The sequence below is a fragment of the Phocoena sinus genome, chromosome 6 (assembly GCF_008692025.1).
Source record: "Phocoena sinus isolate mPhoSin1 chromosome 6, mPhoSin1.pri, whole genome shotgun sequence".
Taxonomy (NCBI): Eukaryota; Metazoa; Chordata; class Mammalia; order Artiodactyla; family Phocoenidae; genus Phocoena; species Phocoena sinus.
In genome coordinates, this window is record NC_045768.1 from 105,048,645 (window position 1) to 105,075,895 (window position 27,251).

General features: G+C 41.0%; 1 protein-coding gene across 7 annotated transcripts in view; it reads right to left on the reverse strand.

Moving 5' to 3' along the window:
* CCDC25 (coiled-coil domain containing 25) overlaps positions 1-26,321 on the reverse strand; it is a 44,908-nt gene extending 18,587 nt beyond the window's left edge. For 3 of the 7 annotated variants that reach the window (XM_032634789.1, XM_032634791.1, XM_032634790.1), the window contains exons 1-7: positions 26,189-26,304; positions 21,424-21,471; positions 15,883-15,922; positions 11,136-11,187; positions 4,798-4,873; positions 701-804; positions 295-497 (exon numbers count right to left, since the gene is read on the reverse strand). In XM_032634789.1, coding sequence (XP_032490680.1) covers positions 295-497; positions 701-804; positions 4,798-4,873; positions 11,136-11,187; positions 15,883-15,922; positions 21,424-21,471; positions 26,189-26,216 — 551 coding nt within the window. In that variant the 5' untranslated portion in view covers positions 26,217-26,304. Of the gene's footprint in view, positions 1-294; positions 498-700; positions 3,069-4,797; positions 4,874-11,135; positions 11,188-15,882; positions 15,923-21,423; positions 21,472-26,188 lie in introns of those variants that run through there. The other 4 variants (XR_004350345.1, XR_004350344.1, XR_004350346.1 and 1 more) reach the window with 4 other exon arrangements.
* Between the last annotated feature and the right edge of the window lie 930 nt (positions 26,322-27,251).

Consider the following 27,251-nt stretch of genomic DNA (forward strand, 5'->3'; position numbering starts at 1 on the left):
TCCCAAATACTTTAAATCCTCTGTAGATTACTTATAATATCTGACACACTGTAAATGCTGTGTAAATAGTCATAAAGGTAAATGCTATGTCAACAGTTGCCAGCACAAGGGAAATTCAAGTGTTGCTTTTTGGAACTTTCTGGAATTTTTTCCACCCCCAAACATTTTTGAACCATGGTTGACTGGATCCGTGGATACACCGGGCCAACTGTACCATTCTTAAGGGTTAATCCCTAATTAAATCAGCAGTGAAGACTCTCCAAGGTCAACGTCAGTGCCTTAACTCCAACATACCTAAGTTCGTCCATCTCCCTCTTCTTTTTCATCTCTTCCTTTTCTTTCCTTTTCATTTCCTGAATCTGGGCTTTCTTCTCATTCCTCTCTTCGCGGTCTCTGCATTCTTTCTCTGCCTCTAGGTCTGGGAACCGCTCCATTTTGGTCTTTTCCAATCGGTTCAGGATCTCATTCACTTTCTTCTCAACTGTCACAATTTTCACCTTGAGGGAGATGGAGGGAAAAAAAAAATACTGAATCTTTATGTTTATTTTCTTCCCCCCAGAATAGGGTAGGGCTTTCCAGCAGCTTAGCAACCCAGCTTGACTCCCTTTAGGAAAGAGACATCGTGCTGAGTCCTCAACAGCAGAGACAGACACCCACTCAGCGCCAGGGCACTGCCACCTCCGGTGATGTTCACACTTACGTCCTTCTGCCTGTGAAAGCCTATCTGTCCCACATCCATGTCGGCCGTTTTCTTCAGGTTAGACCACGGGGTATAAACCACATTGACGTTGTTCATCTTGCAGCCTGCCAAGAGAGACTGTCTTCAACGTGTGGGGAGGAGGATGCTGAGCAATGCGTCCCCTCACCCACAATTGTCACCATAATCCAACAAAGGAAAAGGCTGAGAATGAACAAGCCACCAAGTGTTTGAAACCACAAAATACTTTTTTTAAAAAAAGAAGCCACCCACAAAGGCAAATGGGAAAGCCGACCAGCAATTCAAGCTAAAGTATTCTGATGAAAAGCAGGGTCAAGAGATCAGCTTCAGGGATCTTTGAGACTCTCTAAAATTGAATGCATATTTTATTGTATGTGTTTTTAAACAGAAAAGGACCAAACAGGTTTCCTCAGATTCTCAAAGGAGCCGTTGATGTAACAAAGGGTAAGCAGCAAGATAAAGTGATTCAAGACACCGGCTTCTACCCTGCACTACCACAAACCAGCTGTGTCGCTTTGGGAAAATCCCCATGGCTCCTGGCGTCTCATCTGAAACATGAGGAAACTGGACTAGTTTAGTAGAGCTTTTTGGTTTTTGTTTCTTTAGCTGTGGAACCTCTTTTACCAAAGAAAACATAACAAAGTAATCAAAGCAGAGATGCTCTGGAGGAAAGGGGTGCCAGGTATCCTGCTCACCCCTCCTCCTCTCCCCTCACCACCCCCACTTCGTGTTTCCCCTCCACCCCTGACAGCCTCCCAGGCGGCTCTGAGAATCACGGTTTAATCACCGGTCCAGTGCTCTCTAAGGCCCTTCTAAATTAGATGGCAATACATTTCAATGGTTATTAAGTGACCATGTACACTGGGGAAATCTGGTGAACACGACCTTACCTAAGCGATCAGTTAACATCGCCAAGACTGAGGCAAACTGGCAGCACGTGCCTCCTGACTGTGATGCACAAGACTTCACTTACATAGTATTCCTGCCACAAGATGCGCAATGTGGTCCTACTGAACAGGAAGCATCAGACCAAGCCAAAGTGGTCTCCACTCTAAAAGTGTCAACGTCTTGAAAGACAAAGAAGTGTCCAGATTAAAGGAGACCAGCGATACATGACAAGTGAATGGAACGTATGATCCTGGATCAAAAAAAAAAAATGCTATAAAGTGACGGTAGTGGGACAACCGACAAAACTTACATATGGACTCTGTATAACAGTATTCTACCGATGTTAAATTTCCTGAATTTGATCACTGTAATGCAGTTGCTTACGACAATGTACTTCTTAGGACATGCTGAACGGTCATGACGCCTGTGATTTTCTTTCAAATGGTTCAGCTAAAAAGATATTGCGTGAATTACAGGGAGAAGGCAAACAAATACGGAAAAACTGTTGATTCTAAATTTTCTTGCAACTTTTCTGTAGGTTTGAAATTTTTTTCAAAATTAAGTAAAAAAAAAAAAATCTCCCTGTGCAAGGCACTGTGGGAGACACAAACATGGATCAGATGATGGATCCTGCCTTTGAAGATTAAAGGAAGGCAGATAAGTACATAAATAATTTCAATGAAAATTAGAAGTTATCAAGTGATATTGGAAAGATACAGGTAAAGAGTTAAGGGAGTTCAGAGAGGGCGGTGGTCACTCAAAAGCTGGAGGAAGGAAAAGGCTCTGTGGGAGAGGTTAAGTTCCTTAATTCTTAAATTCAGCTTCCTCATCTATAAAATGAAAGTAATATCTTACTTCAGTAGAGTTGATAAATGAACAACTTGTAATGTTCCTGGCACAGTGCCAGGCATGTAATTAACATTCAATGCTAGCTGTTATTACTATAACTACAGCGTAGCCCTTGAACCGTGGCTGGAATCTAGACATGTGATGACTGAGCAGGAGTGTAACATTGAGGGCAGAGGGAACAATACAAGCAAAGGCACAAAGCAGGAAACCAGCAAATATCTGCTTTGGCTGGAGTATGAAATACATGAAGGGAAACAAAGTCTGTGGTCAGATCAGAGATGCTTAAATGCCAGCTTAGGAAGTTTGGGTTTAACTGTAGAGGCAAGGTGAAGGGTGTCACAGAAAGTGTCTAAGCTTTTAGAAAGTTTAATCTGGCAAGAGATTATAAAATGAATAAAGAAGAGGCTGACCAGATTCTATGACGACAAACAGCGCTGAAGGTGGTCAACCAGGGAGGGAAATATTTTAATAACACAGTGACGCAAATGTAGTGTACTTAGCAAATCTCACAGCAAAGACAATCTTCTTCACTCCTCAGCATCCTCTGCTATTGACTCCTGAGAGTGAGACGCTTGGGCTTAGCTCCTTATGAGTGAGCTATCCCTGTGGAAGGCTGAAGAGGAGAGAAGAGTGATTCAGTAATTCAATGACTCTTCCTCTTTTCTGTTTTCTTTAGAACTAGTAAACTATAAAGGGATTAAGAAGAAAGAGGCCGGGCCAAGAATAAGAGCAAGAGTCCAAAGCTCTTTTAATAAATTCACATCTGCTAGCCAGGGGCACGAAAACACATTAAAGAGGTTGCAACACACAAGGAAGGAGGATAATGACGTAGTTTCAATTTTTATTATTTTCCTTTCCATAACCAAAGATTTTAACTGGAAATCTGAGGAGCTCTTCTTCTACTCATAAAATGCAATGTCCTAAAACTAACTGCAATTTAATGATTTATGGAGTTGAAAATGAATGGCTCTGTAAGACAAGACTTCCAGTTTCTTTGGCTAGGCACCTGATTCAGTAAAGCTGCCGAGTGAGATGCAGGAAACGCGGCCTAAGTGACGGGGGAGGGAGCACACTGCCCAGCTCTTCTATAATCACCAGCTCCCGGTACCTGCCGTCGTCTCTGTGTCTGCCCCATGCTTATCTTCTATGCAAACCATATTTTTTCTGAACCCTCTGGATCACCCCTCAAATTCATATCAAACCAAACTTACCTCTACCTTATCTAGGTCCATGTCCTACAACTAAAATCCAGTCTACTAGCTCATCCCTAGCAGAATACCATCACCCAGCTCCCCTTTATAACTGCCTCCTCCACTCCATTAATTGTCCTTCTTGACCTATACTGACTTGACAAATTAAATCTTGTACAGTAGAACTAAACCAGCACCAAGGCCAATACTGCAGGTCCTACTTAAAACATGGAGGCCAATTGTCTCAACACTCCCTGCACATTAGAATCACCTGGAGAGCACTGTAAAAACACTGATTCTAATGCATCACCCCAGACATATTATTTAAGATTCTCTGGGAGATAACAAGATGAACGGACTTGACACCTTCACAATTTACAGAGAGAAGAAAGTATGGAAGGAGAGAAGGAAAGAAAGAAAAAGTAGGAAGGAGTAATTGGGAGACTTGGGTTCTAGAATCTAGTAACAAACAATGGAAACAAAGACATCAACCAACATTACAAATAAAGCCATGAGACACATCTCTTGCTTGGCAATTAACATAATGTAATTTCCAAAAGTCTTTCTACAAGTAACCTTAGGGGTAGGCAGGTCTAGACAATTTCCTTTTTTTTATTAATTAATTAATTATTTATTTTTGGTTGCATTGGGTCTGTTGCTGTGTGCGGGCTTCTCACTGTAGTGGCTTCTCTTGTTGTGGAGCATGGGCTCTAGGTGCACGGGCTTCAGTAGTTGTGGCACGTGGACTCTAGAGCGCAGCCTCAGTAGTTGTGGCGCACGGGCTTAGTTGCTCTGCGGTATGTGGGATCTTCCCAGACCAGGGCTCAAACCCGTGTCCCCTGCATTGGCAGGCCGGTTCTTAACCACTGCGCCACCAGGGAAGCCCTAGACAACTTTCTATTCAAGGTAAAGAAAACAGGGTAAAAAAGGCTTGAGATAGGGCCATGAAAATTAGAGGCGCAGGGAGGTTTGGCTTTCAGTTCTCTGACAGGTAGTGCAACTGCCATCTTAAAGAACAAAACAGGGGAAAGGCATATTACATGTCACTCCCTTGACTCAAGCTAAAGTCAGTCATATGTTCTCTAAGATGTAATCCATTTCAGACACAGAGAAAGTGGTGCTAATTCTGAAAACACCTCTAGGAAAACTGACCTTGAATGCTATTGGCCTTCACAAGATGGGCACAGTCCATCAGTACTTCCTTTGGAATGTCTTCTATTTTCTCCCCCTGAAACACAAGAATAAACCAAATGGTCCACTACCTTGTCACTGATCAATACTGGAGCACTTTTATAGGGCTTTGCTACCTTACTAGGCACCATTTTATTAAAAGCAGAGGCTCTTCAACTGTATTTCAAAACATTGAAAAACGAAGTCCATTGTGGAAATGTTTAAGAGAAGGCAGTAATATGGAAAATCCTGACTTAATAAGTGGGGAAGAAAACAGGGTATGAAAGAAAACTACTAAAATATTAACTGTATTTATGTCTGAGTAATTTTTCCCTCTTCTCTTTCTTACTTTTAGAAACCTTGTGGAGAAATGGTGCCTATTTTTGGCAATGGGAAGTCTTCTTAGCTGAGGTCCCTACAAACTCGCTCTCAAGAGACATCTTATAGTTTTGGGTCTCCATGACCTGGTAGGTCATCTACCCTTGGCATTAGTCAGGAACTAAGCTCTTGGTGTGTTAGATATAACCTTCTACCGTAAAAGAGAAAAAATACTGCTTCATTCTCTTTACAGATACCGTATCAAAGTCAAAGCTGAATAAGCAAAGCCATTCCAAAAGAACAAAAATATGTGAGGCAAGAGCTAGTGGAAATCAACTCAGCACTTGGCTGTTAGGCATGGGATTACTGAAGCACTTCTGTCTGGGAATGAAATGTTTTATCTACCTAAATATTTGAGATAAATTAAGTTTATTCCATTAGGTTTCTATTTTTTTTCCTTATTTTAAATGTTTCAAAATGGAAATCTCAATTACCTAAATTTTCACCAAAAAATACGTGATTTAAGTTTGTCACTACTTTAACGCCACATCTCATCCTGTGAGATTCCCTGACCACTTAAACAGAGGATTCTGAATTTACCATCTTGATAACACCATGTCATCATCATGAATGAATATCAACCTCTACACTAGGCTCTAATATAGTGATAGTGATACCTTCAGGGGCATCTAAAATACACAGAAGCTGACTGACCCTATACTAAATAAATCAAATAAATAATTAAAAAACAAAACAATAGCTACCACTTTTTGAATATCTGCTTTTTGAGTGTTAGGTACACTAAATAAATGGCCATATGAAATGGAAAGTACTACGCTCACTTTGCCAATGAAGAAAATGAAGCTTAGCGAGGTGAAGCAACTAGGCCAAGCTCCCCAATATCTAGTAAGTGACAGAGCTGAGAGATGAACCCAGGGCTAACTAAAGCCATGCTCTAACAATTGGCCCCAGAGTGTGGTGCTTATGGAGTTTCTGTGGAAACGTACAGCTTCTTGGTCCTTGATATCAGGCTATGTCACAACATCCCTTCTTGCTACCTGTACCTATTGCCATTCCTGAAGCAATAGCCTCTTCTTGTTTTGCTACTTGTAATATAATATGAGCAGACCAAATAAAATAAAATAAAATAATTCAGCTTAGCATTATGCATAAAGTCAGAGTAAACAAACTCTGCATGGAGAGTGTAAGGTACTCTCCATATGTAAAGGCCAGAATTTTGACTGTGGGCTTTGTGCCATCTGTGTTAATGAGATAAGCAACCTCTTGATAAGTGAGATTCTTCTATAGGTTTTCAAAAATCAAATAAGCCTAGGAAAAAAACACTTGTTGAATATCCACGATCTTCAAGGCTTGGGTTGAATTCACCTGAATTTGACAAAGAAAGAATGAACACACATAGTGCTCAGCATGTGCTAAGCATTATTCTAAACGCTTCAGTTATGCTAGCTCATTTAATTCTCACAACAACCCAGTAAGACAGGGACTGTTAGCTCCCTTTTACAGGCGAGGAAACGGGCACAGCTGAATAACTTGCTCAGAGTCGCACAGCTGGTAAGCAGCAAGGCCAGGATACAAAGCTGGCAGTTCGGCTCCAGAGTTTGGGTTCTGAACTACTTATACTTAGTCTCACTGCATCTCCAACACTTACTTGGTTCCTACTAAGTGCAAAGGGCTATGTTGTTTACTGCAGGAGATCAACCAGGGAAAAGTTCCTTAAGGAGCACATATTTTTATCTAGCACATTCTGTGCTTCCAAAAGAAAATGAAATCAAACTCCTGTTCAAACAAGGTCTAACTGGTGGTAATGTGAACTTGGGACTACCCACCGTTATTTCCATTTTCTGATGCAGCAGAACCCAAAGGAAAAAATTTAATCTGAACCAAAAGGAAAGTTGGGAACACCATACTTTATCTTCTCTAGACTTAAAATAGTTCCAAAATGGCAAGAAGTTGCCTAGGAAAATTCAGAGTTTTGTTCCAGCAAAGAGTTCACAATCTTCCTTTTTTTTTTTTTACAACACAGTTCTCAAAAATATAAATAGAATAAGTAAAGATGTGGTAGAATGTTTTACCTTGTTAGTAAATTAAGGAGTAAATATTATAAGCATAATGAAGTAGCATCTTGTATTTATTAAAATGGTCAAAAGGTTGCTATTTTTCTGAAGTTATAAAAACCCAAAAAGTTTTTGGAAAACCTATATATATCAGGTAGCATTTTAAACCAGCATAATATTTTCAAAGGGCAATCTGGCGTAAAAGGAGTTATCAAAATGTTTTTATCTTTTGACCCAGTAATTTCATTTCTGAGAACTACTCTAAAAAAAAAAAAAGAAAAGAAAAATAGAAAGTAGTTCATTAAAAAAATATTTCTTGTTGGGGATTCATAATGCTGAAAACTGTAAACAACTTACATTCTGACAACGGAGCTTTCAAATTAACTGTGGTATATTATCAACTCAAAGCAGCCAGTCAAAACAATAAATATGAAAAGAATGCAGTAACGTGAAAAAGTTTGTGAACTGTCACTTTAAAAGTAATACGGGGCTTCCCTGGTGGCGCAGTGGTTGAGAGTCCGCCTGCCGATGCAGGGGACACGGGTTCGTGCCCGGTCCAGGAGGATCCCATATGCCGCGGAGCGGTTGGGCCTGTGGGCCGTGGCCACTGAGCCTGCGCGTCCGCAGCCTGTGCTCCGCAACGGGAGAGGCCACAACAGTGAGAGGCCCGCGTATCAAAAAAAAAAAAAAAAGTAATACAATCTTTTTGATATCGAGCTCCATGAGCTGTGCGTGTATTTTGGTGATTAATCCTTTGTCCGTTGTTTAATTTGTAAATATTTTCTCCCATTCTGAGGGTTGTCTTTTTGTCTTGTTTATGGTTTCCTTTGCTTAAAAGCTTTTAAGTTTAATTAGGTCCCATTTGTCTACTTTTGTTTTAATTTTCATTACTCTAGGAGATGGGTCAAAGAAGATCTTGCTGTGGTTTATGCCAACAAGTGTTTTTCCTATGTTTTCCTCTAAGAGTTTTACAGTGTCTGGTCTTACATTTAGGTCTTTAATCCATTTTGAGAAAACCACAATTCAAAAAGAGACATGTACCAGTGTTCAGTGTAGCACTATTTACAATAGCCAGGACATGGAAGAAACCTAAATGTCCATCGACAGATAAATGGATGAAGATGTGGCACATACATAGAATGGAATATTACTCAGCCATAAGAAGAAATGAAATTGACTTAATTGTAGTGAGGTGGATGGACCTAGAGTCTGTCATACAGAGTGAAGTAAGTCAGAAAGAGAAAAATAAATACCGTATGTGAACACATATATATGGAATCTAAAAAAAAACAAAAAAGGTTCTGAAGAACCTAGGGGCAGGACAGGAATAAAGACACAGACGTAGAAAATGGACTTGAGGACACGGGGAGGGGGAAGGGTAAGCTGGGACGAAGTGAGAGAGTGGCATGGACATATATACACTACCAAATGTAAAACAGATAGCTGGTGGGAAGCAGCCGCATAGCACAGGGAGATCAGCTCGGTGCTTTGTGACCACCTAGAGGGGTGGGATAGGGAGGGCGGGATGGAGGCTCAAGAGGGAGGGGATGAGGGGATATGGGGATATGTGTGTGCATATGGCTGATTCATTTTGTTGTACAACAGAAACTAACACAGCATTGTGAAGCAGTTATACTCCAATAAAAATGTATTTAAAAAAAAGTAATACAGTCAACCAGGGGAAGCCAAGGTGGAATGCAGACTGAGATAAAAGAACCTAAGTGTGTGACAGACATCACTGGAAGGCATGAGGTGGGGAGTGCAGGGAGCAGCTGACAAGTAACTTTGAAAAACAGCATTTTGAATGGAAACTGTAATTGCACTGTACTTTAGCTGGTGAAGTTGTTTCTTATGCGGATACAGGCTAACAAACCTGAAGCCACTTTCATATATACTGGATTCAAATAAGCAAATGATGGTGGATGGTGGGAGCCAGGCTTCCCACTGTCTGAGAAGGAAGTAATAGGTAAGCAAGGAAGGAATGTGAGAAAGGCCCCTGTAGTAATGGGTTCATCAGAGACACCAGTCATGTTTCGCTTACTGTAGATACAGAAAAAATTATGCATACGAATTACTAACATGGGTTAGTATACATACACCTATTTCCTAGCTCTGTCACATGAGAGGGCCTAGAAGCAATGATACTCTAGTAGCAATAAGCACACCCAGAGTCCAGATCTTGATTTCTAAATACCATTTCCCAATAAAAGAAACCAAAGTTCCTCAGAGAAATGGCTGATCCTAGAGCTGGAGCAGGGAAAATACAAGATGAGCCTGGAGCATCTTGAGTCTCAGAAAGTAAGGAAGTGCTCAAAAAGCAAAATGACAGGAGCATGTCAAAGGAACACAAGAGGGCTTCCCTGGTGGCGCAGTGGTTGAGAGTCTGCCTGCCAATGCAGGGGACATGGGTTCGTGCCCCAGTCCGGGAAGATCCCACATGCCACGGAGCGTCTGGGCCCGTGAGCCATGGCCGCTGAGCCTGCGCTCCACAACGGGAGAGACCACAACAGTGAGAGGCCCGCGTACCACCAAAAAAAAAAAAAAAAAAAAAGGAACACAAGAGTCAAGCTGGAAGAGTCAAAGCAGGGACAATTTTAGCAACAAAATGACACAGTACTGGATTATAACCCAAAGTAAAAAGTAAATGTGTGAGTCCATACTGATATAAGTAAATGACTGAATTAAATACATGGGAGAGAAGAGATGAATCTTCCTTACAGAAGAATTCCAAACAATATATGCAGGTACTCCCCACACCAGGACGTGGAGCTCTCCCCCTGGAGTACAGGCTGGACTTAGTGACTTGCTTCCAAATAATCAAGTATGTGGGGAGAAGAGCAGCTCTTTAGTGAAAAAACCTGACAAACATTACCCCGGCCAGGAGATCAAGGTTAACACCATCAGTGGTAAGTCCTATTAATGCATATACCCCGACATGATGGGATAAGAGCACTTCACCTCTGTGCTATTGTTCCCCCAAACCCGTAACTCCAGTCTAATCATGACCTGATCAGTACTTCTCAAACTGTCAAGGTCATGACAAACAGGGAAAGAGTGACAAACTGTCACAGACCAGAGACTAGGCAGACATGACAACTAAAATGCAATGTGTGACGCTGGACCAGATCCTGGAACAGGAAAAGGACATTAATGGAAAAACTGGAGAAATCCAAATAGAGTGCAGATGTTAGTTAATAGTGATGCATCAGTTCTGGTTTCTCAGTTCAGACAAATCTACCACGGTAATGTTAAGATGTTAGCAATGGGGAAAACTGGACATGGGGTATATAGGGACTTGTACTACCTTTGCAACTTTTCTGTAAATCTAAAATCATTCAAAAATAAATATTTTTAAAAATACACATAACAATTATCCATTCCTATGATTCAACTACACAAAAAACAATAGATGGATATAAAGACAGATTGGAAAAACAGTGGCTTTATGTGACGAGGGAACATTAAATCTTTTCCCTTTACTACGATAATGCTGTTTTAAACCTCCCAAAGCAGCCCCTGATAACTAGGAACATATATGCCCTTGGTGAGGCAGGAGAATCACATGAGTCTGAAAAAAAGGAACTACAACATGATCTTCCTAGAAGAAGACAAAGTCCAGTAGTGTCAACTGAAATGACAGGGGGAGAGAGCAGAGGTGACACACAGCACACCTCAGCTGGCAGGACAAGGCAGTGCTTCCATCTGGGAAATATGTGCTGTGTCCCCTTCCAAGCCTCAAAAATCAGCAGAATTGCCCTTAGTGATTTCCTGGGTTGGGGGAAGACATCTCTTCGTTTGCTAATTTGTAGACTTTTGTACATATTTATTATTCTAAACAATTTTTTTGCCCCCAAAAAAGGACAGAGGACAAGATAGGATGCTCATCACTACAGAAAAAGTCACGAATCCATGTTTAAATCCAGTTACCTTATGTAATCGAAGGTATACATGAGCCGAAGAGAGTTTGTCCACATGAAACCTACAAAGAATGAAAACCACTTTTAGCACGAGGTACAAGATAACCATCTCCTCAGGCCACCTGCATTTAAAGCATCCCAATCCAAAAATATTAATTCAGTGCCTACTGCACACTGAGCACGATGGGGGGCAGAAAACAGTCACCACCTCCAAAGAGCTCACCATCAACTGGGAAAGGTGAGAAAAACATGGAAAGATCTGCAGCTGTGTGAGACTAAGTACCAAGACGAGTACAGGAGGCAATGAATGTTAAAAGCCCAGGGAAGGGTGATTTTTCAAGTGAGAAAGAGCTATCGGTGACCCAAGGCTTCAATGATGAACTGAGACTTGGTGGGTCCCAAGCTGAACCACGGGACTTAGAGCAAACACGGGGAAGGAATTTTAGGTGAGAAGAGAAGGGAATGAAAGAAGTCAGCAAGACTCCAGGGTTGCAAGCCTGGGAGACTCACAGGACCACTGACGGTAACATCTTACAGTTGGAGAGGGAGCCAGTTTGGCAAAAAGATGACAGGTTTGGTTTGGGAAATGTTGAGTTTCAAGCAATGGCAAAACAATCCAAAGAGAATGTCAATCACGGAGATGGAAGAGTCAGGTGAGGACTGAAGCAGTAAGCAGACCACATCACCAAATGGGTCAGACCAACAATTCATCCAGCCTTACCTCTGACAATGATACTAATACGCGTCTCCTGGGAAAGCATGGTGATTGCCCTTTATGATGCTGTCCTAAAAATATTCAGAATGCCCTCTCACCCCAGTATCCTAAATATACCTTTCATTAAGGCTCTATCATTCACCAATTTATCTTTTAAAACTTACTTCTTTTTTCACCTAGTTCAACATTTGGGGATTTTAAGTTTTTCATATTTACAATTCACCAAATGAAGCTGACCCGCTCTTTCCAACACCCAGAGAGGCCTCCAGAATGCTAGCCAACAATGGTAACACACGACTGTCACTTCGTAATTTCTGTTAACTTTACTCTTCTCTTCCTTAGTCCTTTCCATTCCAGACTGAGGAATGTTCAGTAAAATCCTAAGGAGGCAACGTCACGTCCCATTATGTATTTCTTTAGACATTTTCTTAGCATTAATGGATTTTTTAGAGCTGAAAATGGTTACACACTCATACCTGGCCCAAGATGTAGGCAGTGTGATTCTATATAAAGGTCAAGATTTGCTGTTTCTCATGCCCTCTTTAAAAAGGTTAAGCATCTTGCTAGTCACTTTGGATAAAGAAAATGTTTACACATTTTTGGCAGTCTATGATGACTCTAGGTCTTATGCCTAACCATTAGTGATAGCCAAAAATGAATACAACATCTTAGTTTGATTTATTTTTCTTCTGCTGGTTCATTTACTTATTTGCATTCCCACGTAAGAGATTCCTACTGATTATCATCTTTAGCTTGGCGTTTTCCAGCCAGAAAATGTGTTTTTTTGAAAATCTGGAAATTATACCTCACTGCTCTGTTTCAGAATCTTAGGAAAATACCCCATTAGTAAGCAGGCTCAATTGAGAAATCTTCTCCCATTCCAATTTGTTTTAAGTTCTCTATTTACAACTCTTTCCTACATACCCATAGTAGCTTGATTGTATTCTGATTTTCCTTAAAGGTCTCTGATGTGGAATTTTATCAAAAGACATACACAAGTAGGTTAATGTATATACACACTGGGTTCATACATAGGCAGTCAAAGTCAAACACACCCGGGAATATCACTGCTGATTTACACCAACTTCAGGCTTGTAGGTACACCTCTACAAAGCGCAAGGGGAATGCACGTCCCAACGGTGTTTTGGTTGAAATGTAAAACGAACAAAAAACTCAGTTCTGTAAACAAACTATTTTGAGCGAGTTTCCTTAAAAAACCTTCCAAACCTCCCAAAATGCTCACTCCAAGTTTAAATTATGCCCACCAGTTCCCTAGTTCCCTCTCTTCCTTGTTACCTTCCTCTCCCTGCTTAATCACTATTACTCTTTATTGAATGCAGAGACTAGAAACATGAGCATCCCTGACCTGAGAATGTAGAGATGCACGGGACCCCAAGCTGGGTCGTTTAACTCCTTAAAGTGGGGACTCTGGAAATACTACTCATTAGGGGGTTTGGAAGCAGTGAACGCACACTCTTTGTATTTTCCTTTGTTTAAAATGAATTTAGTTCCATTCTCATTTAATCCTAGAAAAATTCTTTGCTTAAAAGCACCTTAGGAGGTTTCCTGGTATAAACTTAGATGTTGACATTCCCAGAGGTTAAAGTTCCAGGTTGAAAATCTGCCCTGGAATATAGATCAACTGATTCATTCTCTGCATGCCCAGGAATGTTCCAGGATTGACAGTTTATTAACTGTAACAGGTCTTGAAATTTAGGGCTATGCCAGCTCACATCTGACCTAGGATAGCTTCTGGAAGTAAAAGTCAATGACTTCCGACAACAGACATTAAATCTCAAGATTAAAGAGTGTCGAAATGGCTATCGGGCAGCTATAGACACCAGTCTGGTAAGTGCCTTCCAGAAGTCGACCTTAACGAAACGAAAAACCCAAGTCATAATACATGAGGTGCAGGTTGTAAATTTCTCTTCCACTTAATTTTTTTTTAAATGTCAAGTAAAAGGCTGTAGTGAACTGACTTTCATGGCGCATCTGAGTATGTAACCTTTCCTATGCAGGTATTTCTGCCCCAAACCTTACAGCAGGTAACTGCGTAACAGGTGTGATCATCCTTATCTCTTGTGTGACAGATCTGGAGATCTTTGGGGCCCTAAGGACAATTGAAATAATCCAGCCAAGGGTGACAGGTACTCAAAATGGAGATGACCAGAATGCAGTTACTGTGAAGAAATGTCCAGCAGAGATCACTTCCAGACAGGCAGAGAGCTAGTCAATTAGAAAGTCCACATCTATTGAACACTTACTATGTGCCAGGTCCTACGCTAGGTAGTGGGACAGAGTAGTAAACAAACCGGGTGGATCACTGTCCTGGGCTGGGCGGGGGAGGCAGGGGAGCAGAGCTTATAGTCAAGGGTCCTAGGAAGGTAAGCAGCACCCAATGCAGAAGCCCTGAGCAGTGCAACCTGCCCACCTGAGGTATGGGGGCACGAAGCAGTGTCTACCTTGATGACATATTTGAGTTCAGAAGATGGGCCGCTGTGCTGGAACAGGGGGCTGATAAAAAAAGCCTTTAAACTTCCTCAGGTTTCTAGTGCCTCTTGGTTCCTGGAGTGTGGACTTCAGAGAGGGCAGACAGCCAGGGAAACACTTCCACGGGGTTAGGAGGTGGCTCCTTCACAATGAGGTAGGCTGGAGCCAGAGAGGCGCCCTTCAGTGGGCTCCTGCAGGTAGGCCCGGGGGTTCCGAGAATGGCTACATATAGGGAGTAGCTTAAGTTAGTCTCTGGGCAATATATTTCCTACCAGATGTCCAATGCTGCATACCTTACTGAAAATCAGTCAACTCTTCTAAAAAGTGGCAGCCTAAGCTCTGTCACTATAGGGAATTAAGTGAAGAATCTGGGCCCAAACAGCATGAGGGAAGACAGAAACAGGGATCTAGAACTCGAGCTGGCTGGGGGCCAGCAACGACCCAAGTGGATCTGTTCAGTTTCCCGTAGCCTGAGTTTCCTCATCTGAAAAATGGGCATGATATTGGTAACTATTTCACAGGGTTGTAGTGAAATGAAATTGGTGGAGGTAAACACTCAACAGGATCTGGCCTACAGTTTAAGTGTTTGGTCAGTGTCCATTACTACTATCACTAAAGCCAACAGGATCCGAGTGTTTCTCCTCAGGGATGGCATTTGGTAGGGGGGTGTTAGGAGTTGTAGAGACCATATCCCGCTCTATAGTAGGTAGAATTAGGCTCTAGGAGAGAGACATCACAAGGGTCAGAGGGAGTGGTAGAAGCTGCAGCTAGAAAAAGAAAGCAAACTGAGTATGAGAGCATTACATGAAAGAAAAAGAAAGTAGCAGGAATCTATGAACTCCTCACAGGTTTTGGGTTTGAGCTGTAGCAAAGCCCATATAGCATCCCAAGGCAGTTAGAAAAAGAAAAGAATTCAACTAAAATGAAGGGGTTTTTTTCCTGCATTTGTTTTGTTGTTTTTTTAGACTGGGTTTGGTGAGCAGCAACATAAAATTATCTTGGAAGGAGGCTAAGAAAGAATATATTATCATTTTTGAAATTTCCATAAATTCTTTTAGAAAGAAGGGGTAGGGGCTGGATCAAGCCAGGGTTAAACTCTTTGTTGAGAAGACAAAAGGGAAGCCAGTCTGTGTTTTCTTTAAAGCTGGACCTGGTCAGATGCTCCACCTATTCCACCGACGTGGAAGCTTGCATCTATTTTCTTCACTGCTTCTTGTGAAGCCTGCATCCATCCACTCAAGAAGAGCGGTCTGAGTGTGTTAAGTGCAGTGGTCTCAGTAACCTACTATGAGGAGACACACAGGAGGTAAAAGCAAGCCTATGTTCCTGAGACCTTTGCAGTGAGGCCCGAGATCTAGCCCTAAGACCTCATTCCCAGTTAACGTGGTAATTATAAATGAAGGGAGCTGGCAGTCAGCTATTTACCACTGAATATTCATAGACAAAACGCAAAGCCTGAGTTCCTAGTTTTAATCATAGGAGTCAGGTGGTTGGTCAAGTCTAAGAAAGTAAATAATGATCCATAAAAAGCAGAACCAAAATTGCTACTTACCAAATATCTTCAGGCCAGCCATACTTTATCAGATCTTCATCTGCAGAGAGACAGGAGAACAAAGAAAAGGAAAAAAAAGAGAAATGAAGGTCTTAAGGGATACAAACTACTATGTATAAAATAAATAAGCAACAAGGATATATTGTACAGCACAGAGGAATAAAGCCATTATTTTGTAATAACTTTAAATGGAGTACAATCTATAAAAATACTGAATCAGTATGTTGTACACTGAAACTAATACAATATTTTATTTATTTATTTTTAATTTTAATTCAGTTTTAAAAGTATTCTTTGGTTCTTTTATTTATTTATTTTTTGGCTGCGGTGCACAGCTTGAGGGATCTTAGTTCCCTGACCAGGGATTGAACCTGGGCCCTGGTAGTGAAAGCGCCAAGTCCTAACCACTGGACCGCCAGGGAATTCCCTAACATAATATTTTAAATCAACTATACTTCAATAAATATAATTTTTAAATTTTTAAATAAAACAAAACTAAAAACATGTTTTAAAGAGAAGGTTAAATGAAATATGCCGAAGTTTATCGTAAGTTGGGAAGGGAAAAAAAAAAAAAAACCAATCCTTTCCACAAAACTTTTTCTCTCCCTTAATAAAGAGTAATTCAAAGAGGCTTTGATGCTTGAAAATACCAGAAAAAAATTTTTAATAGTTTTTACAACTGGACGATTATAATCATAATTTTGTATAACATTTATAATCTAAAGTTCAAAGATATTTCTATTTGAAGATAAAATTAACACTGGCAAATCAGAGCAACTGAGATGTTAGATAATGTCTTAGAAAACTGATTCACTATAACAATACTTGTATGTTAAAATGGTTTTGCTACAACTTTAAAACCAGTGGACTGCATTTTACGTCTTAAAAATAGAAAAGCTTCTCAATTATAAAATTGTAGAAAATTAGGGAACAAAACAAACACCAGAAATATAAAAAAGAAAATAAAAATCACCTAAAATTCTGTCACATATGAAAATAAAAATAGAAGAAATAGGTAAAAGTTAAAGTAACTGTCTGAGAGTAGAATGTGGGTATTGAAAAGGATGGGGTAGAGAACTGATGTTTTTTACTATAAGCATTCTGTTATTACTTGAACTTTTTTTTTTTTTTTTTTGCGGTACGCAGGCCTCTCACTGTTGTGGCCTCTCCCGTTGCGGAGCCCAGGCTCCGGACGCGCAAGCTCAGCGGCCATGGCTCACGGGCCCAGCCGCTCCGCGGCATGTGGGATCTTCCCGGACTGGGGCACGAACCCGTGTCCCCTGCATCGGCAGGCGGACTCTCAACCACTGCACCACCAGGGAAGCCCTGAACTTTTAAACTATATATTTGTTAGATAAAAATAAAAATTTTAAAAGTTCTTTGGAAAAAATGACTACTTGATTGTATCATATGGATAAACTTTTCTGTTGTTGACATTTGGATTGCTTCTAATTATAAATGCTTCAGCAAATACTTTTAAAATAAATATGTCCATACTCCTGATTATTTCCTTAAGGTGTATATCTAAAAGGTGAAGTATTCGTTCAAAACATATGCATATATACGTTTGTTTTGTTTTTTGTTTTTAGCTACACTACGTGGCTTCCAAGATCTCAGTTCCCCGACCGGGGACTGAACCTGGGCCATGGCAGTGAAAGCGCCAAATCCTAACCATTAGACCACCAGGGAACTCCTACATATGTATATTTTTAAGGCTAATGATATATATCTCTACAGAAAGGTTATCTCAATATATACCTCTAATAGCCATATTAATAATTAGTAATACAGAAGCATTACTTAAATTATTAAACCTAAAGTTAAAAATTGTAAGGTAAACTGATTCACATATGATGATTTAAAATGTACTCAAGTATAATCTATCTAACTTGAATGAGGTATTTATTTTCCAGAAAAGCAAAATGATGATAGAGTACCCTCTTGGATGAGGGTGCTCTAAGCAACTGCAGACACCTTGAGTTTTCTGAAGGGTTTTCTACTAGCTTAAGTAAGAAGCTGAGCAAAGAGCTGGCAAGTCATCAGAAAAAGGGAATTATAAAAACCTCTTTTCCTCATTTGGGCAATGTTTGGCTCCCTGGTGACACCTGCTGGCTAATAAAAAGAACACACCTGAAAGCTTTTTAGAGAGAGTGACTCATTCAACTTAAAATTCATTTATGTTCCATCCAGCCCTTAGCCTTAAGTCATCAAGGCTATTAGAAGTAAACGTGATGTGCTAGGAGCACTGGAGAACAGGCAACTTAAAAATGTAATACCGGGCTTCCCTGGTGGCGCAGTGGTTGAGAGTCCGCCTGCCGATGCAGGGGACACGCAGGGGACACGAGTTCATGCCCCGGTCCGGGAAGATCCCACGTGCCGCGGAGTGGCTGGGCCCGCGAGCCATGGCCGCTGAGCCTGCACGTCCGGAGCCTGTGCTCCGCAACGGGAGAGGCCACAACAGTGAGAGGTCCACGTACCGCAAAAAAAAAAAAAAAAAAAGTAATACTGTTCTTACAAAGCAGACTAAGAGGGTTGGATAACTCTAAGAGTGCCTGGGGAAAAGTACTCTACATACAGATTTTTTTTTCTACATATACTTTAATGACAGCAAAACAACACTCCAGTGGGCTCCAGACAGAATCTAAATTTATATCTGCAGACATAAACTCTGTATCTAGATTTTATCTGTAGAGAGAAACTCCTACAACTGAGGTTTAAAGGATTCATTCTAGCCCATCCTAACCCACTCTTCCCCGAAGCCTTCTCAGCTCTCCCTAACTATATTTACTCTCTGTCTCCTCTACTTCTACAGTGTTTGCTATTAATATTACTTCATTTTGCCCCTACTTTTGTTTAATAGACTTTATTTTTTAGAGCAGTTTTATATTCACAGCAAAACTGACTGCTATTTGGTTTTGTATGTGCCTCCACCTGAATGAACACTGTGAAAACACAGACTCAATCTTCCTCTTTGGATACTCAGAGGCTGGCACATGGCCTCACACAGATCAGCCCAGCGAACAGGAAACTACAATGGAAGGGAAAAGAGACACGGTGGGAATGTCCCCGGCACAGCTGCCTGCGTCAGCAGCACTGATAGCCCATCAGTGAGCACTGGAATCAAAGCAGCCCTTCGCTGTAAGACACATAAAGCTGTCCCCGCCCCGCCAGGGCTGCACAGTGCAAAACCCGCGCGACCTTGGCTTTAGGTGCCTCTCAGGAACCTGAGTCTTGGGTTCACACCCTACGTGTGGTAGAAGGGAAAGTAGATTTGGTCAGGTTTGGATCCATAGCTACTGTAGATAACCAGGACTCCTATAACTGTGCCTTATTGTTCAATGTAATATAGGGAGACAGTATCCCCTCCCCAGCTATGTTCATCAGGAGGACACTATGAGAAAACTTACCCATGACAATTCACGGGTTACTAGGAGAAATATAAAACTCAAGTATTAATATACTGCAGACAGCTTCTCCATTAAGTCACAACCAGAGTCAATGGCATAAATTCATTATAAGGAAAAAACCGTTTAAAAATTAGTTATTTTATGCTATTGTCTTTTTCTCTTGGCTAGGAGGTGATAGTCTTGCTTATACTGATTCTGCTTATGGTTATAGCAGGGTTTGAAACTGTTATATAGATCTGATTTATAATTATATAGTTATATATCACATTATTGTATTTATAACATTATATATATTTTATGTGATGTATGTGTATATACACCAACTACATATACTTAGCATGTATAACTATACATATACATACAACTATATGTTTTTATAAAACTATATGCATAGTTATAGCTAAGTTATATATAACATCACTGTTCTTTGACATCTTTTAATTAGGGGCCTTATTTCATTAATCAAGTGTCTTATACTGAAGAATGTTATACTTGTCTCTTTTAAAGGATCAAGTTTAAACTGTCAGTTACAAACTGCACCTAGAACAGACACCAATGGTTTTAGAAAAGGAAAAAAAAAAGCAATACCTGAGGGTTAAAGAAAAGTAACTGAAGTGAATCAGGCAGCTCTCAGACTGAGGCAGAGTCACCCAGGCCTGGAGTATTCCCAGGGGAGAAAGGAGGTGGCTTTGCGGAGCTCCAGAGAGAACCACCAGTTACTGAGCGCCCACCGTGGGCCAGGCACTCCCCCCAGGCTCTTTCATTTAACCTTCACAGCCCTGCAAGGCCGATACCGTCCCAGGATCCTCTTCTTACATCTAAGAACCCAGAGGTTCAAAGGAGTTAAGTAACTATGGCTAGTTTGCTGGAGAGCTGAGATTTTAACCCAGACTGGCCAGACTTCAGAGCTGTCTTTTCCAGAACATGATGCTACCCTCAAGAGAAGAGCAACTGTGCTTTTCAAGCTTGAAGAAGAGGAATTCTGTCACCTTCTCCAAGCTCCCTTGTTGCAGTTCTTTCCTCCCTCTTCAGTGTCCCACACCCTGAGGGTCAGTGCTGTCACCTCCCTGCTCTCTCTTTTTTAAATAAATTTATTTTTATTTTTGGCTGTGTCGTGTCTTCATTGCTGTGCGCAGGCTTTCTCTAGGTGCAGACAGCGGGGGCTACTCTTCGTTGCGGTGCACGGGCTTCTCATTGTGGTGGCTTCTCTTGTTGCCGAGCAAGGGTTCTAGGCATGCAAGCTCAGTAGTTGTGGCTCGCGGGCTCTAGAGTGCAGGCTCAGTAGTTGTGGCGCATGGCTTAGTTGCTCTGCGGCATGTGGGACCTTCCTGGACCAGGGCTCGAACCCGTGTTCCCTGCACTGGCTGGCGGATTCTTAACCACTGCGCCACCAGGGAAGCCCTCCTCCCTGCTCTCTTGATCAAGAAAACTACAGTTCCCTTTCGGCACCCCCCACCATTCATGCAGTCAAAAAGGCGATCCCTAAATCAGTGTTTTTCTTGTAAACTTTAGATCAAATGCATTAGTGAGTCAGAAAATTAATTTAGCAGGTTAAGACTAATTTTTTTAAAATGAGATAAAACAGAAAATAGAGGGCACAGAAAATAGTATGGGTATTTTTTTGTAAGTTTTTTTTTAGTTAGGTGAATGTTTGTATCATTTAGTCATAGGAATGTGCACAGTATGAGATAACGTGTTTTATTCTGAGTGGTCGAGAAAGCACTGTTAACATTTCAACTCAAAAAGAACCATCTTCTGCCTCAAAACAACCAAGATATGTTTCTTAAACGAGGTAAAAATGTACAGAAAATGATCTTTTCAAAGTCCAAGCCACAGATTATTTTTATTTGATGAAAACCAGCACAAGTTAACCTCTAATTCCTGTCACCCCTAAATCAAATGATACCACAAAACTCTTTGTAAAGTAAGATTCTAATCTTACTTTACAGGTGGTCCAATTAGCTCAACTATTATCTGATATAATGAAATTCTAAGAAAGTTAATCCTTTGGAATTCCTTACAATGAGTTAGTTAGTAGTTAACTGAAAACTCATATCCAACAAGCCATTGGGAGAAAAGGCACTTAACACTTACCTGCTGGAAATTTCAAAATCAAATGCTTTTGAAAACTTACTTTCATATTTATCCTTTCCCATGTAAATAGTGTAAGCAGATGAGTTAACTAAGACAAAACAAAAATAACAATAGTTAGATAACTTCAACACCGACACAACTGTTTGATGGGAAAAACAAGGGACAAATGATTATTAGGGGTCGGCAAAACATTCATGGCCTGTAGGCCAAATCCAGCCCTGTTTTTGGACAGCCCTTGAGCTAAAAATGATTTTTACATTTTTAAAGGGTTTAAAAAAGCAAAATGAAGCAGAATAAGCTAGAGAGACCGTATGTGGCTTACAAACTCTAAAATACTGACCATCTCGAGAAGGTTTACCAACCCTCATTAAAAATGGCTACTTTCCTACTTTCTCAGGGATTTAGTTCAATGCAATTCCAGTTCAGTCCTATACTTTTGCCTTTTTCAAAATAGTTTTTAAAAAACGACCAAAACTCTTCACCTCAACCATTTAAAAATAGGTTCCTATACTTAGGCAAGTTTTATTTTTCATAATTTGATTTAGTTATGTCCAAGGTGTGCTGCAAATTATAATAAGCTCCCTATCACATTCAGGGGAAACACTGGCTCTCAAGCTTCTTCTAATCAGTGGCTCTGAACCCTGTTTACACATTAGAATCACCTAATTTTGCCCCAGCTCCACCTAAGACCAACCAAATCCAGATCTCTGGGGATTGGGGTTTTGCAAAATATCTCTTTTTACAGTGATTCTAAGGTGGAGTCAGCATTAGGAACCACTACCCTAAATCAAAAACAATATTCTGGGTATGGTTTACCTTAAAAATGACATTTGCTTTCCTGAGCTAGTGTGTTTTGATGTGGGCATCCTCCATCTGGAATCAGTTAGGTTTTGTAATTGAAATTCTAACTGGGTCCTGGTTTTCCCAGCTAGTCTACCAAAACCTGTTAGACCCCGTTTGGACCTAGACTCCTGAATTAATAGCCACTGAGCCTCTGCCTACAAAGCCTGGCAGACAGGTACAAGCTTGGGCCAGGCAGTCTGCTGGCTGTCACTCCAGAGAACTACCCTGTGAGTGGAGTTCTGAAGACTGGGAAGCAGCACTCTTCCATTTACAGATTCTTAAATTCAGGATCGCCTGAACATTCAGAATGAGAAGCTTCCTAAATGATCAATCATAGCTGCCTCTCTTGGGGACAGAAAACTCCCAATTCCTTCAGTTAGCAGTTATGATGACTACAGTCCATAATTACTTGGAAATAGTTGAGAAAAATAACTTGAAAGAAGAGAATTTTGCACTGACCAGCTGACAGAAATACTTGTCTATAACAGAGCATTATATTAGCTTGATAAGCCCTTTGCATAGCATATAACAAATGCCAAGTGCAGGAGTACAACTAAAAAGTGTTTCAGATCCTCTCTGTACATTGTCACATGGGTACACCCTTTTGAACCTATAAATGTCACCACTAGGAGTATATATCCTACTAATTAATACTCCGTCAAGCAGTGATGTTCTTTTTACAACTTAAACACTCATTAGTTAAGACTGGTTATACACACTATAGAATATCCATAAACAAAATACCATGTACCCATTAAAAAGAAAGGATAGGTGAAGAAATTAAACAGCAGAACAGTATTTTTGTGTATCTATATATAGTAATATTCAATTTGTAAAAAATAAGTAACTGTGTATACATAAACATGTTTACATATATATTTTTAATACACGCACCCGTTTTCTTTATACTGTGGAAGGATATATATTTAATTGTTAACAACAGTTACCTTGTCTACTTGCTTACAAAATGTATAGATGGTTTTTGTAATCAGAACAAACGTAATTTTTTAAAATGATCAAAATAAACAAAGCTGTCTCTGCAGGACAAGCTATCTAAATTACAGCCAAGAGAATGACAGATGGTTCTTTGGATGGTTGACCTATAAAATGAGGTGATTAAGAACATAACTGCTACAAGCCCAAACTGAGGGGCATTCTACAAAGTAATTCTTCAACTGACAGTGTCAGTGTGAGAGAGAAAGACTGAGCAATGCTCCAGATCAGAAGATGCTAAAGAGTAATGAATGACAGCGGAAAGCAACGATTTGTAATTTTCCTTTGTTTTAAATTCACCACTAGGACACTGATAAAAACTGAATAAAAGCTGCTGATTGCTGCAATGTTAATTTCCTGATTTTGATAATGAAGAATGTCTTCTGATAGGAGAATATCCCTGATTTTAGGAAAAACACCCTGAAATATTTAGGGGTAAAATGCAACTTACTAACAAACGGTTCAGAAAAAAAAAAAAAATCTGTGTGTGTGTGGAGAGAGAGAGTTGGGCGGGGAGGGGAGCTGGAAAAAGAAAGAGAAAGGGGAAAAGAAGGAGATAAGGTATATGTGGTAAAATGTTAGAATTTGGGGAACCTGAGAGAAGGCTATAAAGGAAATCTTTTACTATTCTTATAACTTTTCTGAAATACTAAAATTATGTCAAAATAGAAAATTAAAAAGGAGCATGACTGCTGAGTAAGAAATCTGAATTAAGCCCCTATCCATGTTAGAGGGATAAAGGAAAAGTAAATTGAATTATTCTAGGATTTTTGTTACTCTCACGCAAATATTAAGGTTGATTAGTATGGGAGCTAGTTATCTTGAAGATACCTGATACAGGTGTAGCAACCAGGCCAACTTTAGAGGCACTGTGATAATTTCATAATTTACAGAACAATCTATCTTGAGACAGATGCTAGCAAAAGGTACTAAAAGTGCAAGTGAAGTTAATGAGCCATGCGCAGGTAATTTGTGGGTCCATAAATCAGAGGGGCTTAAATTTGACACTGGAAATATAACAAGGCTAATGTTTCATTATTCTCTTATGAGAGTGTGAAAGAATAAAACTAAGCAGATTTTAGTTAGAGATACTAACGTTAAAAGGGAAGGCAAAAACTTTCTATTGAGATTTTCAACCCATTTTTTTAAAAAGTTTTTTTGCAGTAAACCATCAGTTGCTTGAAAAGCCTGGCTATCTATACGAAGTCATTTCCTGCAGATTCTGTATGTTCAAGTTGTTTTCTGTACTAGGATATATAAAGTTTTACTACTATCTTACTGGAAGTTATAATTGTTCCATTAACTTTGCAATTTTAAAAGCTGCACAAGTGCAGATTTATTAGACTTAGAGGCCAAATATTTTTCTGACAGGAAGCAATTCTGATGTTATAATGGAAGCCAATGAGAAAAATATGATCTACAAATCAACTGAAGCACTCTGTTCTATTAAGGGCACCTGCGTGTGTATGACTAGCACTCAAGGAATTTAGAATCACTTTAAGGAGTACAAAGCAGCCAGCATAAAATACATTTAGTACCTATATGGCCTGCCTATGGTTTTTATTCCATTGCTGGACTTGTACGGGTAACTATGTTGTCAGGGACTCTCATGAGAGGCTACGAAGAGACACTCCAGTTATCTGGAGGGGCAGGACAGGACAGAGGGAGGATGAAAATGCTATTAGGGGCCTATAATGATTTTTCAGGCTAGTTTGAATTTTGTTTCTAGTAATTTTAATAATATGGGTAAGACAAAATTAAGCCTATAGAGACAGAGAATAGCTTACGGCACACCGTGGAAGCCTAAACTACTGAGAAAAATGAGATGTGATAGTATGACGGAGTAGCAGGGGAGGGGGTCTGTGAGTTAGAACTTCCCTGGGCTTCAACGTTCTCATCTCTAAAGAGCAAGTACCACTCTATTCAAACCCACACAAACACTGCGCAGCTAGTTTCGCTTAAATCTCACCTTTAACAAGTAGGCAGAGCCAGTAGCAACAGAATAGAGTGTGCTAGAAGTCAAAAAATATCATTCATTTATTCAATAAGTATTTATTGAATAACTATTATGAGCCAGGCACTACACTAGAGAAACCAGGAGATCCTCTCCCTGCTCTCAAGGGGCTTACACTCTATCTCAAGCAGAGTTTAATATCATATGACAAATGCAATCCCAAAGGCATACATGGGTGTTAAGGGGATCCCCGAAGAGTTATATCTAAGCAATCCTGGGGTGGCGACAAGGCGGGAAAGGCATCTGGAAATGACTGGCGAGGGCTGTCTCAGGGGGAGAAGCAGCTAACTGGAGGATTGATTGTAGGCAAAGGGAACAACATAAGCAGAGAAATGAAGACAGCATTTCCTGGGAACTAAACACACCCTTTCCTTGCCTGCCAAAGACAAATCAGAAACATTATCATGTCACTTTTCAAGATCTGGGACATCAACTCTGCCCAGTGAGTGGCTGTATCGCTATTCCAGAGTCTTTTTATGGCTTTCTGTAACATCCAGGCCCTATAACCCTTTCCTAGAAGGCTAAGGCGCACTTCCGGTAAGGCAGAGTTGTTGACAGATGTCTCCTTTCTTTCTCTATGCGGGTAATTACCAGGGCGCAGCAAGATTAAAGGTTACGGGGGTGGGTGGGGAAGGGGAGACTTAGGATAGGGGTGCGAAGAAGTCCACAAACTGTCCAATTCCAGGTAGCGACAGGTCTTTCTGAATGAGGGGAAAGAACAACTCCCGGAGGCAAAGACAGCAAGGGGGCTGGTGCCTCTACGCGCCCCCAGGCCCTGACAAGGGGGCGCACGGGGTGGACTGGGACGGACACGGTGGGGGGACCATGAAGACGCGGGAAGAGGCACCCACTGCCGAGGAGGCGCTCAAGGACCAGGCTCAGCGGCGGCCTGGGGGTTTCGGCTTCGGAGCCCCGCGGTCGAGCAGGGACCCGGGAGGTCTCGGCGCCCACTCACCGCTGCTGCTAGTGAAGTAGAACACCATGATCCCGGCGGCGGCACGGCGTCCCCAGCGCCGAAGAGCGGCACTCAGCCCTTGAAGATCAAGATACCGGAAGCGCGGAGGCCGCGTCCCCCGGAACTCCTCCGCGCACTTCCGGCGGACGTCGGGCAGTGTCATAACGGCGGCTGCTGGCGGGCTACCCTGTCGGCGGGCTGAGAGCTCAGCTTACTAGGGGATTGAGGGGAAAGAGGATGGAGCCAGGACAATAGGTGATTGGAAAACTGCGGGGAAACTCCGTCTTTCTAAGAGAAAAATGTCATTCACTGACTTTATTTTCAGAACCTCCACCCCGTGAGCGGTCAAATCTTGAGGCTTAGCTCTTGGTCTTATCTGCCTCCTTTCAGCCGCATCTGGCCTGCCTGAAAGTAGAAACCTGTTGTCTTCTTCACAGCTAGGCGTTCACTGAGCCAGTTACGGTACTTGGCACTTAGTAGGAGCTCATTAAATTTTGAGTGAACCCCAATTCCTGCACTATTCTTATTCTAGGTCCATCACCTACTGGGCACATTTGGTGCTGCACTTAACCTTAGCTGGAAGATGGAGATGAATAGAGCTGCTAATTCACAGGCTATTTTGCCAGGGTTAAATAAGTTAATGGGAAAGACTGGGCAAACCTCTGAACCTCAGTTATCTTCCAGATGTAAAGTGGGAATGATCTGACTCAAGGAAAGTTCCCACAGCACTTAGTTTTGACCTGACTATTTCTCTTAACTTCATCTGACCGACTTCATTCTGTGAAGTTAAGCACATCACTTAACTAAATTTATTTAGAACTAAGAAAGTGCCAGAGACTGTACCAGGAGCTGGTACACAAAGATAACAGCAGTAGCTAATAATCAGTGAGTGCTTTAGGAATCTTTGGGCTTTGCAAAGGAAGAACCTAGCTCTGTCCTATAAATAGTCATTGTTTTCTGGCTCTCAGTTTTATTCTCTGTAAAATGGGAATGATGATACATATCTCATAGACTGTGGTGAAGAGTAAATGAAATAAAACACATCAAATGTGCAAGAATGCCT